Source organism: Drosophila grimshawi, unplaced genomic scaffold, assembly GCF_018153295.1.
Source record: "Drosophila grimshawi isolate 15287-2541.00 unplaced genomic scaffold, ASM1815329v1 contig_44, whole genome shotgun sequence".
Taxonomy (NCBI): domain Eukaryota; kingdom Metazoa; phylum Arthropoda; class Insecta; order Diptera; family Drosophilidae; genus Drosophila; species Drosophila grimshawi.
Genome location: NW_025063240.1, coordinates 15813005 through 15834089, shown reverse-complemented (window position 1 = coordinate 15834089; position 21085 = coordinate 15813005). Strand labels below are relative to the sequence as shown.

Below are 21085 nucleotides of genomic sequence, written 5' to 3'. Positions count from 1 at the left end.
ATAACAGTGCTCTGTTAACATAACATAACATCTTTTGGCACTGCCAACTGTTTCAGCATATATCTATCGCCCAACTGATTCTTGACTTTCTGTTTTCGATTCCGAAAAATCGATGATGTTCAGTTTAAAGTTTAGAAATTTAAACACTGTTAACGGAAATCAACTGAATCAAATTTTATTTTTATGGGAAACTAGTTTTTATTTTGTATATTTTAAGCGCTGAAATGAATAAAATTTACATTTTGTTAGTTGTGTGTGTGTTTTTTTTGTTTGCTTGTATGCGACAGAATAAACTTGACACGTGCAGAGTTAAATCACTTGCAAACTGGCTGCTTATATTTATACAGAACTGGCGACAATTGCTTGGATCTTTGCGGACCGCGTTAAAACCTAAATCACTCTCAACTTACTCTTTTCCAATTGCCCATCATTACATCGTATTATTATAATAGATACTGTGCTTTTCCCATTCGTCTCGATTCGTTTCGGAAAAATGTACAAATCTTGTGACTCGCGTGCGCATCAAAAGTAAAGTAATAAATAATTGTTCGTTTGAGTTCTAAGTAAAAAAGGCTGTTGCTTGCTGCCAATTGAAGGTCCGAATCCATAAGCTTAAAGATCATAATCATAATCGTAATCGTAATCCACTCTCCACTCTCTCTTTCATTCACTCCATCGTCTACCCGGACAGATCGCCCTGATCGAAAAGGGACTGGTCATATAATTCAGCGACGACTCGCCGTCCACCAAAGAAGCGTCCATGGAGCGCATCCTTGCCACGCATCGCCTCAACGCCCGCTGAGAATTCAACAAATATCTTAACAATAATCTCCGCCTCGTCATCGTCCTCGTTCTCCGTTTGTTTCTCATTGAAAATGATGACACGACTAACGATGCCAAACTTGCTGCACTCCTCCTGTATCTCCTCCTGCAGCGTCTCATCGACATCATCGGGTCCGACCATGTTTCGCAAGATGATGACACGCGAGTCCTGTGGCCGCATCAGCCTCTGCATCACCAGCTGACGTGCACTCTGACCCTTAATGGACATGTTCTCCTGCTGCTGCAACGTCTGCACATCGCCCTCATCCATTAGCTTCTTTTGCAGCTCCTCCTGCTGCTTCTCCTGCGCCTTTTTAATGTTCTCCGACAGATTCGCTGCGGTTACCGCTGCATTATTTGCAGCTGCCGAGAGCACCGCTGCTGGCGCACCATTGCTGGCCTCGACGACGACGCCTCCAAGTGGCACGGTGGCTGCACCGGCGGCGGACACCGCACTGGCCAAGGCGACCACCGTTGGCGGCGTTGCGAGCAGCGCGGGTGGCGGCAGTGTGGGTGCCACACTCTGAAGCGCGGGCAAACCAACGGGCGGCATGCCCAGCAAACTGGGTCCACCCAAGCCCGGTGCCTGGAATATGCCTGGCGGCAGCAATGCTGAAACTGTGGGCGCTGTCGGCAGCGCCGCCAGTGCGGGATGGAGGGCAGCAGCCGATGTTGCAGCACTCACCACCGGCATCGCGTTCACCTTGGCCGCAATGCCCAGACCCGGTGTATTCTGCGATAGACCTAATACCGCATTGCTAGCCACCGCGTCCAAGGCCTGTATCTTGGCCGTGGCTGCTGCGGCGGCAACAGCAGCTGCCGTTGGCATTGTTGAATTCGTTGTTGGACAAGACAGCACATTCGGCGGCGTTATCGAACGTCCAACGCTACAAATGAAAGCACAGTTTTAGTTAAAGAAACGTTCAAAGATCAAGGGTGGCTTCCTTGTTACTCACCGCAACAGTTGGCCGCCCAAATCGAAGAGATTCATGCTGGCAATGGCCTCGTCCATGGCCTGTTTGTTGGCATACTCGATGAAGCCGTAGCCCTTGTGTGTGTGCACAGACGAGCCCTGCGCCAGTTTGCAATATAGAATCGGACCAAATGCCTCGAACACACTCTTAATGTCATCCTCCGACAGGTCGGGATGAATGGAGGCCACGTAGATGCGATTGAAACTCTTTGCTTCCTCCTGCACCTCATCGATGACCTGTTGCGCCTGCGGCATATTACTCGGCCGGCCCACTTTAATGTTGCGTCCACCCATCAGGGCACCATTCATCTGCTCCAGCGCCAATTGCGCTCCCTCCGGTATCTCATACTCGACAAACGCGAATCCCTTGTGCTTTTGTGTGATCGGATCCCATGACATATTGATCGATTTAATAGGACCAAATGGCGTAAAGGCGGCCCTTATGGTGTCCTCCTTGAGCTCAAACGAAATGCTGCCCACATATACCCTGTAAACAGAAAGCGATCAGTTAAATGCGAGTCTAAATAGTGAATGAGATCTAGGAGGAGAATTCTCGCTCAGATCTTATCAGCTAGATGGCACAGCGAATAGAGACCGCTTCAATGACCAGCTCCAATAACGCGGAACACTGGCCAAGCAGTCGATAGTTCTTCACCAAATATTATTCATATTTTGCATCACAACGATAACTTTGAGTTGATGGTAATTGATGATGATGTTGTTAATTACCTGCACATGAGGGCCAAGGCCTGTTGTCGCTGCACCTGGGTACGCTGGGTGGCCAACTGTTGTTGCTGATGGGCGAGGGTTTGCTTCATCAGGACCATCTTGATGCTCTGCTCCATGGCATACTTTTTGGCCTTGCTGACGAGATCATGCTGTTCCGATGTCAACTTGGGCAATGCACCACCGAGCAGTCCGAGGAGAGCGGAACGCGTACCGGGTCCAAATTTCACATCACCCGTCTGTTTCAGATCATACAGTGGCTGCGAAAGGTAGGGAATTTTCGTATCCGCTGACTTGCCTAGAATTGGGAAGACAGATTAGTGCATCTCATACGATGGGACGGGGGGCAAATGGGCCCAACATCATCATCAAACCGATCAGCTATGCGATCGATTTTATTTGCAATTTGCTTTGAATACGACTTTTTTAGTTTGATTTGTTTTTTGTTTTGATTCATTTTCATGAGTTATTTGTGTCGACCTTAAATGCAACAATGGACACCAAATTGTTGTCCACCGTCCCACCACAATATAGAGCTGGTGGCTGAGGGGGACGGGGGAACACCAACGGGTCAAAATGTGATTAAAGTGAAAGAGGTTGACATTTGAAGTGACACAAATTTGAAAAACCGATGCCTGCAAGATAAAGACAAAAAGGAAAAAATAGAAAAAAATCATTAATCATAAAAAGTTTTGCTGGACGGCGAGAACTAGTAGTAGCAGTAGCAGTAGTAGTAGTAGTGGTAGTGGTAGTGGTAGTAGTAGTAGTACATATTATGTATCAGTGAGTGTTCTGGAGAAGATCTGGAACTGCTTTGCGCACGTGCCAATTGCCAGCCGGCAGAGATGATTCAGATGCGGTCACAGAGATTCAGATTGTTGGCTACAACACACAATAACAATTAAAAGCTATCGTTGCATTACTCGCTTTAACTCATTATTCATACAGGCAGTATTTATCTCTGTGCTTTCGATTATCGATTATCGGTATTTTTTTCATTTCTGCAATTGGCAAAACTTTGCATATCGTCTTTTGCTTCACGGTTTTTTCTTTGGTTTTGTTTTCATTTTCTTTAACAAATCATTTGTGATGCATCTTTGCATTGGACAAAAATAAGATTTCGATTTACGTAAAGAGTAGTTTGTCTGACAGACTCTGCAAGTCATTCGAATTGTCATTCGTTAAGGCTGGAAAATGCAAGAAAACAAAAAAAGGAAAGCACCCGTAAAATAAAAACATAAATTATCCTAATATAATTTAGAGTATAGATTTCTTTTGGAAATACGTAGGCGGTGCGAGTATATTAAGTACGACAGTGCGTGTTTTTGTGTGTGTGATGGTGATTTATCTTTCTTTTTTTTTTTTTTGTTGTAGATTTGAGATAAATGCAATATTAACGAGTATTTCAATCTAGAAATCATTATAAAGCTCTTCCAACGGACATCCAGCCGGCAAAACGTCGCCGCACAAATCGAAACCAAAGAAGAAATACCAAAAGAACTGTGCACACTGAACAAATCGCACTGCTCCGCGATCGATTGTAAAAAGTATCGATACATTTAATTGTAACATTTAATCAAGCAAAAGCTGCGGTGATGACACAGTGTGCACAGCTCCTCTAAATGTAATTTTTGTTTTTGATTTTTTGTAAAATAGAAATTATAAGCGACCTTATGTGCGTTTCGATACGGTTATCCATGAGTTGGGGGGCGTGGTTTATTGACTTGAAGGGTCACACATTACATTTGCTCAGTGATAAAAAAGAGAAAAATAAAAAGAAAAACAAGACGCTGAAACGATAATAAGAGCAACAATATGTTTTAAGTTGGTTAAGTATTTCCGCCGTACCTTAATCATGGTGTTTTTGTGTGTGTGCGTGTGTGTGTGTATATAGGTACTATATGTGTATTTTGATTTTCTTTAACTTTCGTTCTTTTTTTTTTATATATATCTAATCGGGCAGCATACGTGGATTTTCTCGCTAAATCTGGCTAACCCATCTACATCATCTTAAAAACGTGCTTTTTTATAAGTTTGAATATCGGACAACTGTGTTGGGCAAGTGTTATAATTTCAACTGCTTCGGCTACAAAAATTTTTTAGTCAAAATGTATGTGTTGATATTAAAACATTATGTGATACAAATAGAGTTATGACTGTCGCAGTGACTGTTGTTGATGCCGACGACCCATCTCGGGGCAGCGAGCGGAGGGAGGAGAACCGGGTTACCGCGACGACGACGTTGATATCGGCAAAAAGGTTGGTTAAAAGCAACAAATGCATTTTCATCGATGTTTGTTGGTAGTAGTAGGCAGTAGTAGGAGTATTGGCAAATACTCTATAATGGGGCTCATCACTTGTGATAGATGACGATTCTCGACAGTCGATAAGACCACAACAACAAATCGTCGTCGTTTCGGGGCGGAACAAACATAAGAAAAGAGCGCTTACAAAATAAATGTAAAAAAAAAGAGAGATATATATATATATAGAAGAAAAAGAGAGAGAGAGAGAGAGAGAATAGTTATATATGCTTTTTTGATTAGTTGTTTTTTTTTGTTGTTTTGTTGCAGTTTGGTTTTTGTGTGTATTGTTGCAACGGGGATTCACCGAATTGGATACATACACTCTGGTTGGAGAGCCTAGCTTAGTATTAAATATATGATATATTAATATATAGGTTGGTTATTTATTTTTTTGTATTTTTTTTCTTAGTGTGTGTCTCGTGCAACGCACTCTCTGACAACACATTCGATTGTTATAGATAGTTTTATGGAACACTTGAGTCGATTCGCAATTAATGTTTTTGGGGGGATCGCGTGTGCTTTTGACTGACTTGACTTTGTTTCGTTTTCGTATTGGTTTTGGTTTTCGTTATTGTTTGACTCTCACCTCACCTCACTTGAGATCATCGTGCGAATTTGAAGTCTGCAATTACTTAAGCAGAACAAAAAGAAAAACCGATTATTTAATAGCGTCTGTGCTGGCCCTTAAAATGCAACGAAGTAGAAGTAGTAGAAAAGAGAGAGAGAGAGAGAGAGATGTGTATGCAATGTATATGTTTTTTTTCAAGAGAATATAAAAACAACAAAAAAATGTAATAATAATAATAAGAATAATGATATATATAGATATTTTCCATTTTGATGCCTTGCTTGTGGATTCTTTAACCTATACATACATATATTTTGTTTGTATTACTTTTGTTTTTGAATGAACTCACTACATACATACATACATGTATATAAATGTATATATATATGCAGATAAACACATATACTTATACATAGTACATAAGCAATTCGCGAGAATAGCGAAGACACTTACCCGAGTCAGAACGCGACCTCTTTGTGACTGGCATTTCGCCGATTTCGCGCTGGTCATCCGAACGTGGCGATCTGGAGGCTCTGTCGTTGCTGCCCTGCAATTGCAATTGCGAAGGTCGCTGGGTTATTATTATCGAAGAGAATTCGTAAACGGTTAACGTATAGCAGATACACACGGATACAAACTTTAAACTACACACACACACATGCAAAAAGTGAAGCTATTGTTTTTTTCGCGCACACACACACACACACTCGCACTCACATCACACGTTTGAGTGAAGTGAAGAGCAAAAGAAAACGCGAAAAAATGGGTGCAAGGCACGCGCTGCGGCTGCGGCGGCCATTAAGCCACGCCAAAATACAAAGGCCTAAACGGGTACGAAATAAGTGGAATTGTGTTAGAAACATACCATCCTCATTAATTGCACAAATATAACTTTGTTTTGTGTATTTAGCTATGAATTATGTTGTTTAAATACAAGTTGAATTATTTTTTGCGAAAAACTGACGTGACGTCAAGAAAAATGGATACGACGAAAAAGTACTTGCTTTGTATCGATACCAGTATCGCCGCTGATTATCGATATGTATGCCTCAAAAGTGGACAGTGCCGATTTATTTATTTTATTTCACGAATAGCTGTCGTTATTTGTGGAGCATAAGTGTCGTCAGAAAATGTTTTCCAAAAGTATCCACAAAACCCACGAGTACCCACAAAACATAATTGTGGCTAAACGTGTTTTTTTTTTTTTAGTTGATTCTCTTCTACACACGTACACCATGTACGTGACACGCAGTATAAAACTACCATCTCAGTTGTTAAAAGCGCATACCAAATCCCCCCATTTCAGTTACCGATTCTAACTGAAAGCAGCATGTGCAAATTATCTAAGAAGTGGAAGAAATTCATAGATTACTGCAATGTACGTATTGTTTTTTTTGTTTTTATTATTCAACCAGTGTCTTATTTATTACAACTAAAGCTAATTTACACATACATATTTACATATTTACTCTCGTTAGCCGAGTCTCGCAGATTTTAATTTTTGTTTTCCAAAAAAAAAAAACTAAAGCTTAAGTACAAAGGCAATTGTGGTGCGAGCATTTTTTTTTTTCTTGGTTTATGGCAGTTGCAAGTTATGACCTTGGCTGATCAGCGAAGATCAGAAAATGAAAATTGAGGAACTTTCTCGCTCTATCTGAAGTAGAGATAGACACAATGTAAGCAATGACGTCAGTAGTCCATAGCTTATATATTTTTACTTATTTACCACAGTTTTGAACCGTTATGAATCACAATTACTGCCTCGTTTTGTGCAAATATTCGCGAAACATTTACCTGCTTATATAATTTTTATCTGTGTGTGTGTTAAAGCTATCTAGAATTTTCATTTCAGTTTCACTTTTCATTTCATTTCAAATTCAATCAAATAGTTTCGTACGTATGTATGTAAAAAATTTCCGTCTACCGTTCTCAATCTAAAAACTTAAAAACTACACGATTGAGCAATCTATAAAAAAAAACCCAATTGCCAATGGTTTGGGAGGCATTTTTTCGTTCTTGAAATAAATAAATGAGACCAGACTAATTCAAAGAACGATTGCTAAGTACACGGTTGCTTCAATTAAGTATGTGTGGGAGGGGGGATAACGGATATTTCATTCTTGAAATAAATAAATGAGACCAGACTAATCCAATAGAACGAGGGGGGTAGGATGAATTCAGCTAGTAGGTTGCATAAGCTTTGGCTAAAACACCAGCAACCGTTGCGTTGAGCCGGGGCGGCGACAGCAGCTCTTTCCAAGCTCGAATGCCAACAGATCCGTGCTCAACGACAACGATGACGAATGAGGATGGCAAATTACTCATATGTGTGTGGGTGTCTCCGCCTAGGACAACAGATTGTCTTCCATGCTGTGTATCAGTATCTTTTTGTCCTCCTTGACACACGGCGCCTTCCGATCGCGTGACGAGAATGTTTGCTCCACCAGCTTGGGATCAAAGCACGGCTATAAATACAAACAATTATTGCAATTAATAACCAATCCAATTTTGGATGAGGAGTAGAACACTTTTCACTAACCGTTTCACAAATATTCATGTTGCAACAGTTCTCTATCGTAATCTCGCACTGCTCGGTGGTCAGCGGGCGATTGGTCAAGGGTGTATCACTTGAGGAATTGAGACGCGCCTGTTTGCGCACCACAAATGTCTTTTTGATGCGTGGCCGCTTTGGCTTGTAGATCAGACGTACGCCATGCACCGTCAACGCCACCAATCCCGATGTGGTCACCAGACCCAGCACGATCACAATGATCAATGGACCCTGCACCGGTGGCGCTGGGCCACATTGACCCGCCGTTTGGTATTCGGTTATGGTGGCGGTGTCATTGCTGTTGCTCCACTCCTCGCAGCTGCAAAAGAAAAGCGGGGAACATTAATAAAGAGAAGGCAATTAAGGTGGGTCAATTTCACTACTCACAAATCCAAGCAACTGACTGGCAACTGCGTCTCCGGATGTTGGCAGTAGATGGCGCACTGTTCCGTCAGATTGTGTTCGCAGCGTTCACCACCAAAATTGGGGCGACACTCGCAACGCATTGCGTCGCTCTCCTTGTCCATGCTACAGTGACCCGAATTGAGGCAGTGGCCATTGCACTTGTGGTACTCGCAACGTTCGCCATAGAATTCGGCTTGACAGTAGCACTTGGGGAAGCCGGCATCGGAGATTTCACAGGTGCCGTGCACACAATAATTATGACACTCGGAGATCTCACAGCGTGCACCCTTAAAGCCCACCGGGCAGATGCAGAACTCGCCCCTGCTCATGAAACTGGCACCGTTCAGGCAATGCTCCCGCTCCAGTTGGCTGATCCGGTCGCCTTCGGCACTGCGTATGTGCGTCCGGTTGTTCAATCGGGTGTTCAGCTGTTGTTTGACCTTCTTCACTATGCTGGCACAATGGGCATCCTTCTGTAGGCGCTGATAGAAACCGGTGCGTGTCACAATTCCATATGCCTTCTCCTTGCTGAAGGGTTTCGCCAGTTCTGGCTCTGCTTGCGTTACATTTGTCACTTCCTGTGAGTATGTGGGCTTGGGATAGCTCCAGACCGCCTTGTCCATTCTGTCTGTCCAGTAGATGGCATCCTCGTTGATGGCCAGATGCTTGGGATCCTGATGTTTACCTTTGACGACCACCTGGCGATCGCTGCCATCGAGTCGAGCACTTTCGATGGCAAAGAATATGCCCACCTTGTTGTCAACCCAAAAGATGCGATCCGACAGCTGATCCACAACAATACCCCGAGGCATATCAATGTCTGCACTGATGATCGTTTGCCTGCCCTTGCCATCCAAACCAATACGTTCCACACTGGCACTCTTGATATTTCCGTTCGTCCAGTAGAGCTGACGGCGACAAATATCCACGGCAATTCCATCTGGTTGACCGCCCTCCCCGCTGAGATCCACCAGCACTTTTGGCAACTCTGTGGCTAGTGTATCGACGCTGGAAAAGAAGATCTTCTGCTGACGCATATCGGCCCAAAACAGATTACGATTGAGTGGATCGTAGGCGAGTCCCTCAACCGAATCATTCCCTGTCCGCTGCACCACAATGGGCGTTGAGTCATCGCGTCTCAGTGCAAATATGCTTCCGTTTTGATGCGTCTGATCGCTGAAGTAGATCATTTCCTCGGCCTCGTCGAATGCCAATGCCGAGAGATCCTCGAAACGATGTGCCGATGCATGGATCTCGCCCCATGTGCTGTTCAGAAACACAATCTTATCGCGCAACGCGATGGCAAAGTCTGTAAAATGCAAAAATGCAAATGTTCCATTAATCGGCAAGTCACGCACGCGATGAATAATCAATATCGATATCGATGACAATCGTATAATAAGATAAGAGCAGCCCATAACTATTTTATTTATAGCATGCCTAAATGATTATTAGTAAAAGGTGGCGGGGCAGCGAGGGTTTGCAGGTGGATTGCAAGAGCGTATTGCAAACGGAGATCAATCAGATTTGATCGATACGGTTAGCGCTAGCTCTGCACTACTAATGGATCATCTTTGCGAGCAATGCAAGTGCTGCAAATCACGCACACGATGCAGATTCAATATCAATATCGATAACAATCGTATAATATAGATAAGAGAAGCCCTGAGACTACATAACCACTACTGCTATCTATGGCATGCAAAATTGATTATTAGTAAATGTGTGTGTGTGTGTTGAGGAGGGGGGGTTGTAGGTGGGTTGCAAGAGTGTATTGCAAATTAAGTTCAATCAGTCTCGTTCGATTTGGTTAGCGCTGGCTCTGCTTCTTCCTAACCATCCCAAAACGTATTGTGTTTCTGATCAATGTACGCCATATTTGATTTATGAAACGCATTTAGAATTTCGAATTGAATTTCAATCAATTACGCGCCAGTTTTATACACTCTGCTAACCAATATAAAAGAGAGTATATTCTTAAATAAGATTTTAAGTAAATGCTTAAGAGATAAAGTTTCGAACTTCGTTGATTAACGCCCCCCAAAAATCAGGTTTAAAGTGAAAGTTATTGATGAGTTCTTGTGGAATGTAAGCAAACCTGTTGTTCCAGGCCTCATTAAAACTGTTTGCCACCTGTTGACGACTTTTCGAAAGAAAAAAAAAACTGGAAACAGATTAGTACGCAATTTGCCACTTGTCAATTTGCAAACTCATGTAATTAAAAATAATAATATGACGTTTTTCCAAAGGGATTTGATTGCACAACTTTCTTCAATTAATTACATTTATTTTAAACGATTAAGTCTGGCTGATAAGATAACCCAGGGGAAATTTGAAAATCCCCATAAGCTGCATCAAACAAAATATGCACATGTCAAGACGTAATAGAACTGGGAATGGAGCAAAGGTGCATTCCACATCCACATTCTTGTGTCGTGTGGAAATCTCCAGAATTTATTTCAAATCAACATTGATAAAATGCAGCGCAACTTTCAATTTGGCAAAAACCGAGGCGACAACAAATAAAAAAAACCGGTTGCTTTAAGAGGGGCGTTTTAATTTTGGCCAATATGGCAGCTGTTAATTACGCACTTAATTGAGTTCATTATGATTAAGTACAGTAAACAAAAAAAAAAAAACAAAATAAAGCAAAACAATCGTCGCGGAAATGGTAGAAAACTCCCAAGACGGAATCAGCAGTTCCGTAATTGAGATACGTGTATATATTTGCACACGATCTATAGATCGAAGGCTGAAACAGCTGTTACTTTTTCTTTATTTATTTTATGTTGAATTTTTTAATTCGCGTGTCTTTCACTTTCACATGCTCACGTGCATAGTTCAATAAGCGACTTTAAAATTGATTGTTTATTGCAGCTAATTGTTTATGAAATGACTTATTATGTTCTGTTTTGGGCCAGCGAACTTTTGTGGGTCACAGTCGCGTGCAAAAAGCATCGCATGGCTAATTCAGCTAGCCAGCGGCCAGGTTAACTCCGCTAAAGACCAAAGCAAATAGCAAATAGCAGCAAACTTAAGACACGCTTACATAAACAAGTTTATAGACAATTAGGGGCATTCATAGACATGTGTTTTCTGTATTGGCGGACCTTTCCAAGTTGCGGGGAGACCGCTGAGGGTCTTAACCTTCGCTTGAGGTCAACGGTTTATCGGTGCAGAAAATGTTGAATTCGTTACATATATCAACACATAATCAAAAAGCAAACAAGTTTACGACTACTTTTGCGCGATTACTTCAATTATTCTTTGACAAGTGCAATTATCAGTTAGTGTCATTTGACTTAAAGTAATAGCCATAAATCAATCTTCCACCTTGGACTTATTATTATCTAATGTCGCAAATGAATCATCAACAATAGTCAATAATATTATCTCGGAATAATGGCGTGAATCGAAAAAGTCCGATTTAACTACTTCAGATAGGTTTTCCAGAAAGTTTTTGGACCCTATTTTAATTATTTATTTTACAGTTTATGAATGCAGTTTTGATTAAAATTGTTACGAATCTGAATACATTCAGGTAGTATATAGGATATATGCGAAGCTTTGTCAATTTAGCATATGCTAACAATATAAAAGGTTCCCCTACGGCCTGGCCTTATAGCGTGTGTTCATTTAAAGTGATGTTTTCAAACCAAAAACTAATAATAATTAAAAATTGAAAATCTATTTTTTGTATATGTATTGTATTTTGCGTTGTAATTTTTGTTTGTATTTTGTTTTTCGTTATTTATATTATACATAAACACAAAGATCATCCAGTGATCAATGACATTGACCCTACGTCTTTCAGATAATGCAAATGAGCTGTGTCTTATGCGCTAACCGATTGAAATATTTATTTGGCAAGTCGGATCTCTAAGCGGAGATTTATTGACCAGCATAAATGCATTTTACGGCTTGTCTAAAGTCATAAGATAACATAATTCAGATTGTATTCCGCAAATATTCTTAGATTCTTAAAATATATTTAGCAATTCAAAAGAGAAGAATTTTTATTTAAAACTGAGTTTATACATAAACATTTGCAGCTGTGCTCAAGATTGGATTCCAGCCTATTACATATTTAAATGAGTACAGTTTATCATATGTATCGATACCTTTTCCTGTATTCTGCTTTAAGGGCAGGTGCATTGATCTTCTAGAATCGAGATCCATAACACACAACGTTACAAATATTTATCGATGACTTTCTGTATACTGCTTTATGGTGTATTGATCTTCTAGAATCTAGAACTTAAGTCTGTAACCTGTTTGTTTTCTTTTTGTTTATCTAATGAACAAATATCAAGCGTTAATAATAGTAACGATGTACTTTTACTAATGTCATTGCAGGTAGCAACAGGTTGCAATATGGCGTACTTCAATGCTAGCGTCTGCACGTGGAAACGCTCAAATGACCAATAACTTATCGGAGCGAATGCATGTACATATGCGCAGATGTGTGAATGCCATACGCACACATACACCCACACACGCCTGTGGATATATGTTTATGTACATTAAGTACAGTTCTTTTATTTTCTAGGAATTTGTTTCCAATTTCTCAGCTAGAGTGCCACTAGCTGAAATTTCAACGCAAGAACTGTTTGAAGTTGGATTTGAAATGCGAGCTCGAGCATAAACAAGATTCCCAGCTTTTTTGTTTGGATAAAACGAAGCTGGGAAACAGCGACGCGGCAACCAACATTGATGGCAAAATAGTCCAATCAGCAAAAAAAGAGAAAGACTGCTGGCATACGTGACAATTAAATAACTCTAAATGGCGGCGGTCTCCCGGTGTCATTGCCGGTTCACGCCATATATTCGCTTATTGCAGAGAACTAAAATAGCACTGTGCTCTTTGCTCTCTCGTTTTGTTAAACTGGGGGTGAAAGTGCGCAGGGACCTACCAAAAAAGAAACGGAAGAAGTGTTGGCAAAAATGCTACTATTGCAAACCAACGTGTGTTCTATGTTATGAAATTCCAAATAGCTGAACTTGAAATGACAAGCGCCACACTATCATGAGTTGATAAGACCAATGCGTAAATTCTGAATGTACAATCAAGAAATTTTGCATAATCAGCTGATAGATAGCTATAAATTGCACGAACTACACGACAAGACACGTAGGAGTGATACAATAATATGGCCAAAGATATCTATATCTATATATATATATAGATATGAGAATCTCTATGCGTAACAGTGGAGAATGTTCTCTAAATGCAATTTTTAAATTGTTCGATTACATAAGAAACAACGAGTATATATCATAAACAAACACCTGAAAACTTAGCAGTTTGGCAACGTTGCCACCGCAATGCAACCGTTTCTAACCACTCTGCTAATTCGCACTAATTGTATAATATCTTACCCCATCCCATTGGAGATGCATCTGTTAGCAGTGTGTTCAAGTTGATAATCAAAAACAGAGTCGAGAAAATAAGCATTTTCGATTTATGTGGCTGCATTCCTTGTGATGCCATTAATGGCTGTTCTTGGAATCGATGGAATCGTTGTAAATGTCGAGCGGGAAGCATGTCTTGCTTATTATGGTTATTACGTGAACATGTAGCGCAGGATGTTTTGAGCGCAACCAAGCCAGAGAACCGTGCACCCAAAATACTTATAATCAACTAAGTTCATTTTAGCTGGTGGAAAATGCATCTCTGGTTTTATGTGATTTGCTTTACTGTATGACAGTGGTGCCACGTTTTCATTGATTTTTCATAAATATGCACTGTTTTTTCTACATGTGGCAACTCACATGTCCCACAGCATGGCGCAAAATTCGAAATTGTAATTGGTCTGATGTCGGTGGAAAAACATGGCAAATGTTTTTATTAGCCAAATCGACTCGTCTGCTGAGCCCAGCTTAGTAACCATTTCTGGTAGTCAGTAAAATTAATATAAATGTAATTTGTACGCTTTTTAATAAAATGAAATCAATAATATTATGCATAAAATCGAATGTTTATACCCTGAACCCATAAAAAACGGGTAAAAAGGGTGCAAATGTATGTAACAGGCAGAAAGAAGCATCTCCGACCTCATAAAGTGTATATATTCTTCATCAGGGTCAACAGCCGAGTTATAGCCATGTCCGTCCGTCTCTATGAACACTCAGATCTCAGAGACTATAAAGCTAGAGACTTTAAGTTTGCAATATAGGTGCACGTTTTTTTACTCTTCCTACCTGAGCTTGATATAAGAAATGAGTATACTAGCAAATCTGCTCACATTTGGGTGCAAAACTTATTATTGGGAAATTTGCCAATAGTTTATTAATATATAATATATTTAATGTATTTAACAGCCGTGTACAGGGTAAATCGTTATCGAGCTCACTCGACTACTGCACTCTTACTTGTTATGGCACTAAGCTAGGGAATTCAAAAAAAAAAACAGCTGAAAAATTCAAATGGGACTGAAAACATAAATGCCACTGTGAATAACGGTTTTTACTTGCTAACGGTATGTGCGCACTAAGCAGACAACGTATAGAAGCGACTGAAGAAGATATTACTGTGAATAACGTCATTTACTTGATAACGGTATATGTCGCATAGTGCAATAGATGAGATGAGAGAGAAATATTTCCAAGAGAGAGAGAGAGAGAGAAAGAAAGAGAGGATATGTACTCAAGCGATCCGATTTTCCAGTCAGTTTGTCTACGGCCTAGTATGTAAAAATGTACAACAAGTCGTTTCGTGTAACGATATTTCGACAGTGTTGGTAAACATGGTGAAAAAGTGAGTCTCACTTATTGCGCTGCCAACAATCGTTCCATTTTAGAAGCAGATTAAACGTAAAGTACGATGTACAAAAATGTTTTAAAGGGAGGTATTCGTACAGCACAGAAGGCCTGGAAATTACGAAACGGTGATTACTCACACATTCATTAAACAATTTATAACAACAAACAAAAAAACAAAAGAAAAAACACTACGGCTGCATAACAAAATACACGTCTGAAGTGAGTGAGAGCGAATCAGCTGGTGTGTGGCCCATTACCAAAACGTACCAAGCGCTAGTGGGTCACACTGAAAGCGTGTGTTGTTTTTTTTCTCTCGTCACCAGAAGCCGCCAGCCGCAGTTGCCCGCAGTATTCTGCTCTGCTCTGCTCTTTAATTTCTGCTACAAATTAATTACAAATACAAATACAATTCGGTTATTAAATTTATCACAAGTGTTAAATAAACGTCATACTTTGCAGAACTTGGCAAACTCAATTTGGATTTAGCTAAAGCCAATTCCGATTTCGAGCAGCATTTGTGCGAAGGTGAGGCAAAAAAAACATCCACCGCCCGCACGCCCCAAAAAATTAAAATAAAATAAACCGCTTGCAATTGCAAATCAAACGCGCTCTCTCTTTCACCCACACGTTATTCATTATTTAATAATCCTTTTGTGCTAGCTCTGTTCCACTTCTAATTACAGTTGCAACCAGTTTCAGTTCCCGCAGCCTTACCCGTTCCCGCTTCCCCGCCTTCCAGTTACAGTTACTAAACAAAACCCATAGCAACCAATCCTACATATTGGCACAGTGGAAATTGGCTGAGAAGAGCTTTCAATATTGTTGTCGCAGTTGTTGTTGTGCTTGCTGTGCTTTTACTAACGCCCCATTGTTACCCCCACGCCGCCGCCAACTTCTTCATCGTGCGCTGAACGACGCTGATAAGCATTCTGGGTATCTACGTGCAGAGACGTGCCACCTAAATACACTCGTCTCATCGAAACAGTTCGTCAAAGTGCAAAAGCAATTTTATCGCGACTATTCGAGCGTTTCACTGGGTGCACCACTCAAAATAAGCGACGCACCACTGTTGGGTGATCTTTGCAGTCGTTATCGTGATATACTTGGACACACCTCGGCAGACGTCGTTGGAACGGGAGAACGTCAACAAGGCGATAAGAAGCAGCAGCAGCAGCGGCACATTCACAGCTGTTGCTCCAATCAGAATTCGTCGTTAACGAACGGATGCGATAGGATGGCCCAAGGCAAGGCGGAATTTGAGCGTTTGCCCACGAATGTGGTGCCAAAGCATTATGAGCTAATGCTGCAGCCCGATCTGCAGGCGTTCAGCTTTACGGGCAAGACAATCGTGCAAATCAATGTAAGTACCGTTTTGTTATCGTTGCTTTTGTTTTCCTTTTTTCTTCGTTCACTTTGCAGCCGCGGGCAACTTTCGCTTTCACCTCGACGACTGCTGCAAATCATAAATATGTATGTCTGTCTGTATGTCTCTCTCTCTCACGCGCTCTTATCTTTAAGTGCCATCGTGTGTATGTATGTATGTGTGTGTGTGTGTGTGTGTGTGTGTTTGTTGTATTTCATTACTGACGCGTGCGAAAATTGTACCGTCTCCTTCACACACACGCACCCTCATAATGTGTGCATGTCTCTCTTGTGTGAGTGTGTGTGTGTGTCTGCTATTTATTTTCTCTTTATGCTGCAATTTGCATGCAGGCAACGTTCGCACATTGGGCTGATGAGGAAGTGTTGTTTCTTTGTTGACACCAGGCAATGACTTGGCACATTATTGCAAATTTATTTGAAGCGCAACGCATTGCGCCACCCACTCAACACCCCATCATCCCCTCTTGCACTGCACTGCACAGTCGACGCCTCTGCTGATCTCATAACGGAAAATGTCGACAATTGTGTTTACGTTTCCTGCGCAGCAGCTACGGGATTTTTGATCACTCCTCGAATACACTAAAAGAAATGAGTACCTATATATACATATACATACATATGCACATATACATATATATATATATGTCAAATATTTGTCTAAAACTAAGCGATCGCTTCCAACAGAAATACAGCGTAGAAATTTTAGCCAAAACGAGTTTTAAGCTGTTAAGCAGGAAACCGGCAGGAGAAAAAAAATAAATAGCATACAGTAAATATTTGATTTAAAGAACCGAGAACATGTTCTCGCTTTGTTCACACAAACAATGGCCTTAAATTAGCAAGTTAAAATACAGCTCAGCATGTATTAGATGCAAAGAACTTTCTATTATTAATATTATTAATATGCATAAAATAATCGTGTTCACTTTAGGCAATGTTCACTGCTCACATGTGTTCGACCTTGAAATAACGGTTCATAGCGCATCTTTATCGTTTGCATCACTTCCACTCACCTTTCGCAGCGTTTATCTTTTAATACACTGTCAGACAATAAACCGTTTTGATTGGGACTATAATATAATAATAATAATACGTGTGCAAATAATTTTAGCGGTTTTAGAAAGTCACTTTGTGACTATATATATTATTTGTCTATAAATTATATTTTTACATTGTTTCGCACTCTTAATTTAAGCTCTTCGTCTTGGCTTGAGTTGTCTGTTTTTTTTTTTTTTTTTAATCTCATCTCCCCTCTTTCGTTGCCCACAAGGTATCTTCGAATCGAGCAAACTTCTTTCTTGTTTTTACTCGTTTTTGATAATGGTTAACTGCCAGCACTTCTGACGCACGATCATTGACTTATTGCCCCTGCTTCTTCGTCTTCTTCTTCTTCGACTTCTTGGCTTGAATTCCTAGAAGCGCGTTCTTTCTAATTGACTGTTATTATTATGATGATGATTATGATTATGATGCTTGTTGCAGGTCACAGAGCCAACGACTCTGATCACGCTGAATGCGCTGGACATAACCATCGATGGGGCGCAGTTTGAGTACGAGTGCGAGAAACTGAAACCGCATCGCATCAGCTACTCCAAGGAGAATGAGACGGCAACGCTGGAGTTCACCAATCAGATACCGGCTGGAACGGCGGGTGTGCTGCACATGTCCTTCACTGGGGAGTTGAATGACAAAATGAAGGGTTTCTATCGCAGCAAATATTTCACGGCCTCGGGTGAGGAGCGTTATGCTGGTGTCACCCAATTCGAGGCGACAGATGCCCGTCGCTGTTTTCCCTGTTGGGATGAGCCGGCCATTAAGGCGACCTTTGACATTGCCCTGGTCGTGCCCAAGGATCGCGTGGCCCTCTCCAATATGCCGGTGAAAAAGGAGGACAATTTGCCGGGGGAATTGCGTCGGGTGCGCTTCGATCGCACACCCATCATGTCCACCTATCTGGTGGCCGTTGTTGTCGGTGAATATGATTTCGTGGAGGCCAAGTCGGATGATGGTGTCATCGTGCGCGTCTTTACGCCCGTCGGGAAACGGGATCAGGGCCAGTTTGCCTTGGATGTGGCCACCAAGGTGCTGCCCTATTATAAGAGCTATTTCAATATTGCCTATCCGTTGCCCAAAATGGATCTAATTGCCATTTCCGACTTCTCCGCCGGCGCCATGGAGAACTGGGGTCTGGTCACCTATCGTGAGACATTCGTCCTCGTCGATCCCAAGAACACATCCCTGATGCGCAAACAATCGATTGCCCTCACCGTTGGCCACGAGATCGCTCATCAATGGTTCGGTAAATATTATCTGCTTAAACAATACTTGAAATCTTTATTAACAATCAATAATTTCAGGCAATCTGGTGACCATGGAATGGTGGACGCATCTCTGGCTCAATGAGGGATATGCCTCATTTGTGGAGTTCTTGTGCGTGCATCATTTGTTCCCGGAGTACGATATCTGGACACAGTTCGTGACGGATATGTATACGCGTGCCTTGGAGCTGGATTCGCTGAAGAATTCGCATCCGATTGAGGTGCCCGTCGGTCATCCCTCCGAGATCGATGAGATCTTCGATGAGATTAGCTACAACAAGGGCGCCTCGGTTATACGCATGCTGCACGATTACATTGGCGAGGATGATTTCCGCAAGGGCATGAATCTATATTTGACGCGGCATCAGTATAAGAATACATGCACTGAGGATCTGTGGGAGGCACTGCAGGAGGCAAGCTCCAAGAATGTGGGCGCTGTCATGTCCAGTTGGACAAAATACAAGGGTTTCCCTGTTGTCAGCGTTGAGTCCGAACAGAAGACGCCTACGCAGCGCATCCTGCGCCTGGAGCAGAGCAAATTCACCGCAGACGGTTCGAAGGCGGATGAGGATTGTTTGTGGGTGGTGCCCATATCGGTGTCCACATCGCGTAATCCCACCAAGATTGCCAAGACCTTCCTGCTCGAAAAGGCCAGCATGGAGGTGGTGCTCGATGATGTTAGTGCCGAGGACTGGATCAAAATCAATCCCGGCACCGTTGGCTACTATCGCACACGCTACTCGCAGTCGATGCTGGAGCAACTGTTGCCGGCCGTCGAGAATATGGAGTTGCCGCCGCTGGACAGACTTGGCCTGATCGATGACATGTTCGCTATGGTGCAGGCGGGCCAGGCCAGCACTGTGGACGTGCTTCAGTTGGTTGGCTCCTATCGCAACGAGACCAACTATACCGTGTGGACGGCGATCACCAATTCGCTGGCCAATCTGCATATCCTGATCTCTCACACAGATCTCATGGATGACTTCAATAGGTTTGGACGCTGCCTGTACGAGCCGGTCGCCACACGGCTCGGCTGGGAGCCGCGCGAGAATGAGAATCATTTGGATACGCTGCTCCGCAGTCTTGTGTTCACACGGCTCGTTTCTTTCCGCAGTCCGGATATCACGGAAGCGGCACGGAAACATTTCCGCAGCCATGTTAATGGCACCGAAGCACTGCCAGCGGATCTGCGCAGCACCTGCTACAAGGCTGTGTTGCTAGACGGCGACGAGGCGATCTTCGAGGAGATGTTGACGCTGTACCGTTCCACGGATCTGCACGAGGAACAGGATCGCATCTCGCGTGCCCTCGGCTGCATTGGCGATGTGAAGCTGCTGCGTCGTGTTATCGACTTTGCCATGTCCGTAAGTAACGCATAATGCTTTAGATGAATCTGGTTGCGTACTTAAACTGCTCCATTTGTAGGGTGAAGTGCGTGCTCAGGACTCGGTGTTTGTCATTGTCGCCGTCGCTGTTAATCCCAAGGGTCGCGACATGGCCTGGGAGTTCTTCAAGGAGAACAACAAGCAATTGCTGGAACAGTATCAGGTAATTGACTAACTTTCCTCAACTTCTATGACTGTGCTCTTGGCTCATCGTTATCCTTGTTCATCGTTGCAGGGTGGCTTCCTGCTGACGCGTCTCATCAAATATCTGATTGAGAACTTTGCCTCCGAGGCGAAGGCGCGCGAAGTGGAAGAGTTCTTCCGGACGAACCAGATACCCGGCTGCGAGCGCACCGTTTCACAAGCCGTGGAGACAATACGCCTTAATGCTGCCTGGCTGGAGCGCGATCGGGAGAAATTGACCGAGTTCCTGAAGGAGCAGAATCTGTAGACCGTTCACCTTTTTTTTTTGTGGTCTGGCCTCATACCAAAGCATTTAGCAACAACTACAAAGCAACTAACAACAACACGAGCACGACCAAAGCTGTCACAACAACAACTACAACAATTCCCAATCCCTGTTAAGTGAGCCAAATAGGTTAGCATTATTTAGAAGCAACTATAACTATGACTCCTTGCCTTTCTCTCCTCATCCTCCTCCTCCTTGGTACCTCAATCAGACAAGGCCATCAACAAAGAGCCCAGCGGCATTTAAAAACCGAGCTAAATATCAACTTGCTCAACAACAAATAATAATAATAATAAAAAATGTGCACTTCTATCTTATACGTATACAAAAACAGAAAGTTATGTTGAATTTATGACGATAAATAAATGCAGTTAAAATAATAACTGACTTAAATAATGCTGTTGCACTTCTCAAACT

At 42.2% G+C, this 21085-nt stretch overlaps 3 protein-coding genes and 1 long non-coding RNA gene across 7 annotated transcripts; 2 read left to right on the top strand and 2 right to left on the bottom strand.

Annotated features, from left to right (window-relative positions):
- Window positions 1-309: 309 nt before the first annotated feature.
- On the bottom strand, window positions 310-6424 carry LOC6557692 (poly(U)-binding-splicing factor half pint). The gene is made up of 5 exons (XM_001984044.2): window positions 6261-6424; window positions 5849-5942; window positions 2525-2819; window positions 1779-2282; window positions 310-1709 (listed from the first exon to the last, which is right to left on the bottom strand). Exons 1-5 carry the CDS (start codon window positions 6267-6269, stop codon window positions 680-682), a joined length of 1932 nt encoding a protein of 643 aa, XP_001984080.1. The 5' UTR covers window positions 6270-6424; the 3' UTR covers window positions 310-679.
- Window positions 6381-13740, top strand: LOC122322609. The gene is made up of 3 exons (XR_006246708.1): window positions 6381-6632; window positions 6702-6773; window positions 12708-13740. It is a non-coding gene; the product is annotated as an uncharacterized LOC122322609 (long non-coding RNA).
- Window positions 6779-13896, bottom strand: LOC6557685 (protein cueball). The gene is made up of 4 exons (XM_032741183.2): window positions 13731-13896; window positions 8334-9660; window positions 7935-8265; window positions 6779-7860 (listed from the first exon to the last, which is right to left on the bottom strand). The coding sequence occupies exons 1-4, from the start codon at window positions 13894-13896 to the stop codon at window positions 7741-7743; spliced, it is 1944 nt and encodes a 647-aa protein (XP_032597074.1). The 3' UTR covers window positions 6779-7740.
- Window positions 13897-15116: 1220 nt separating this feature from the next.
- On the top strand, window positions 15117-21064 carry LOC6557671 (puromycin-sensitive aminopeptidase). Of its 4 annotated transcripts, none has more exons than XM_001984046.3 (7): window positions 15160-15238; window positions 15573-15638; window positions 16061-16473; window positions 17979-18795; window positions 18854-20178; window positions 20240-20362; window positions 20435-21064. In XM_001984046.3, exons 1-7 carry the CDS (start codon window positions 15175-15177, stop codon window positions 20648-20650), a joined length of 3024 nt encoding a protein of 1007 aa, XP_001984082.1. In that variant the 5' UTR covers window positions 15160-15174; the 3' UTR covers window positions 20651-21064. The 4 variants fall into 4 exon arrangements, with proteins under 4 accessions (XP_032596884.1, XP_001984082.1, XP_032596880.1 ...); XM_032740989.2 differs by having other exon boundaries at window positions 15797-16473; XM_032740993.2 differs by lacking the exon at window positions 15573-15638 and having other exon boundaries at window positions 15117-15238; window positions 15797-16473.
- The last annotated feature ends 21 nt before the right edge of the window (window positions 21065-21085 follow it).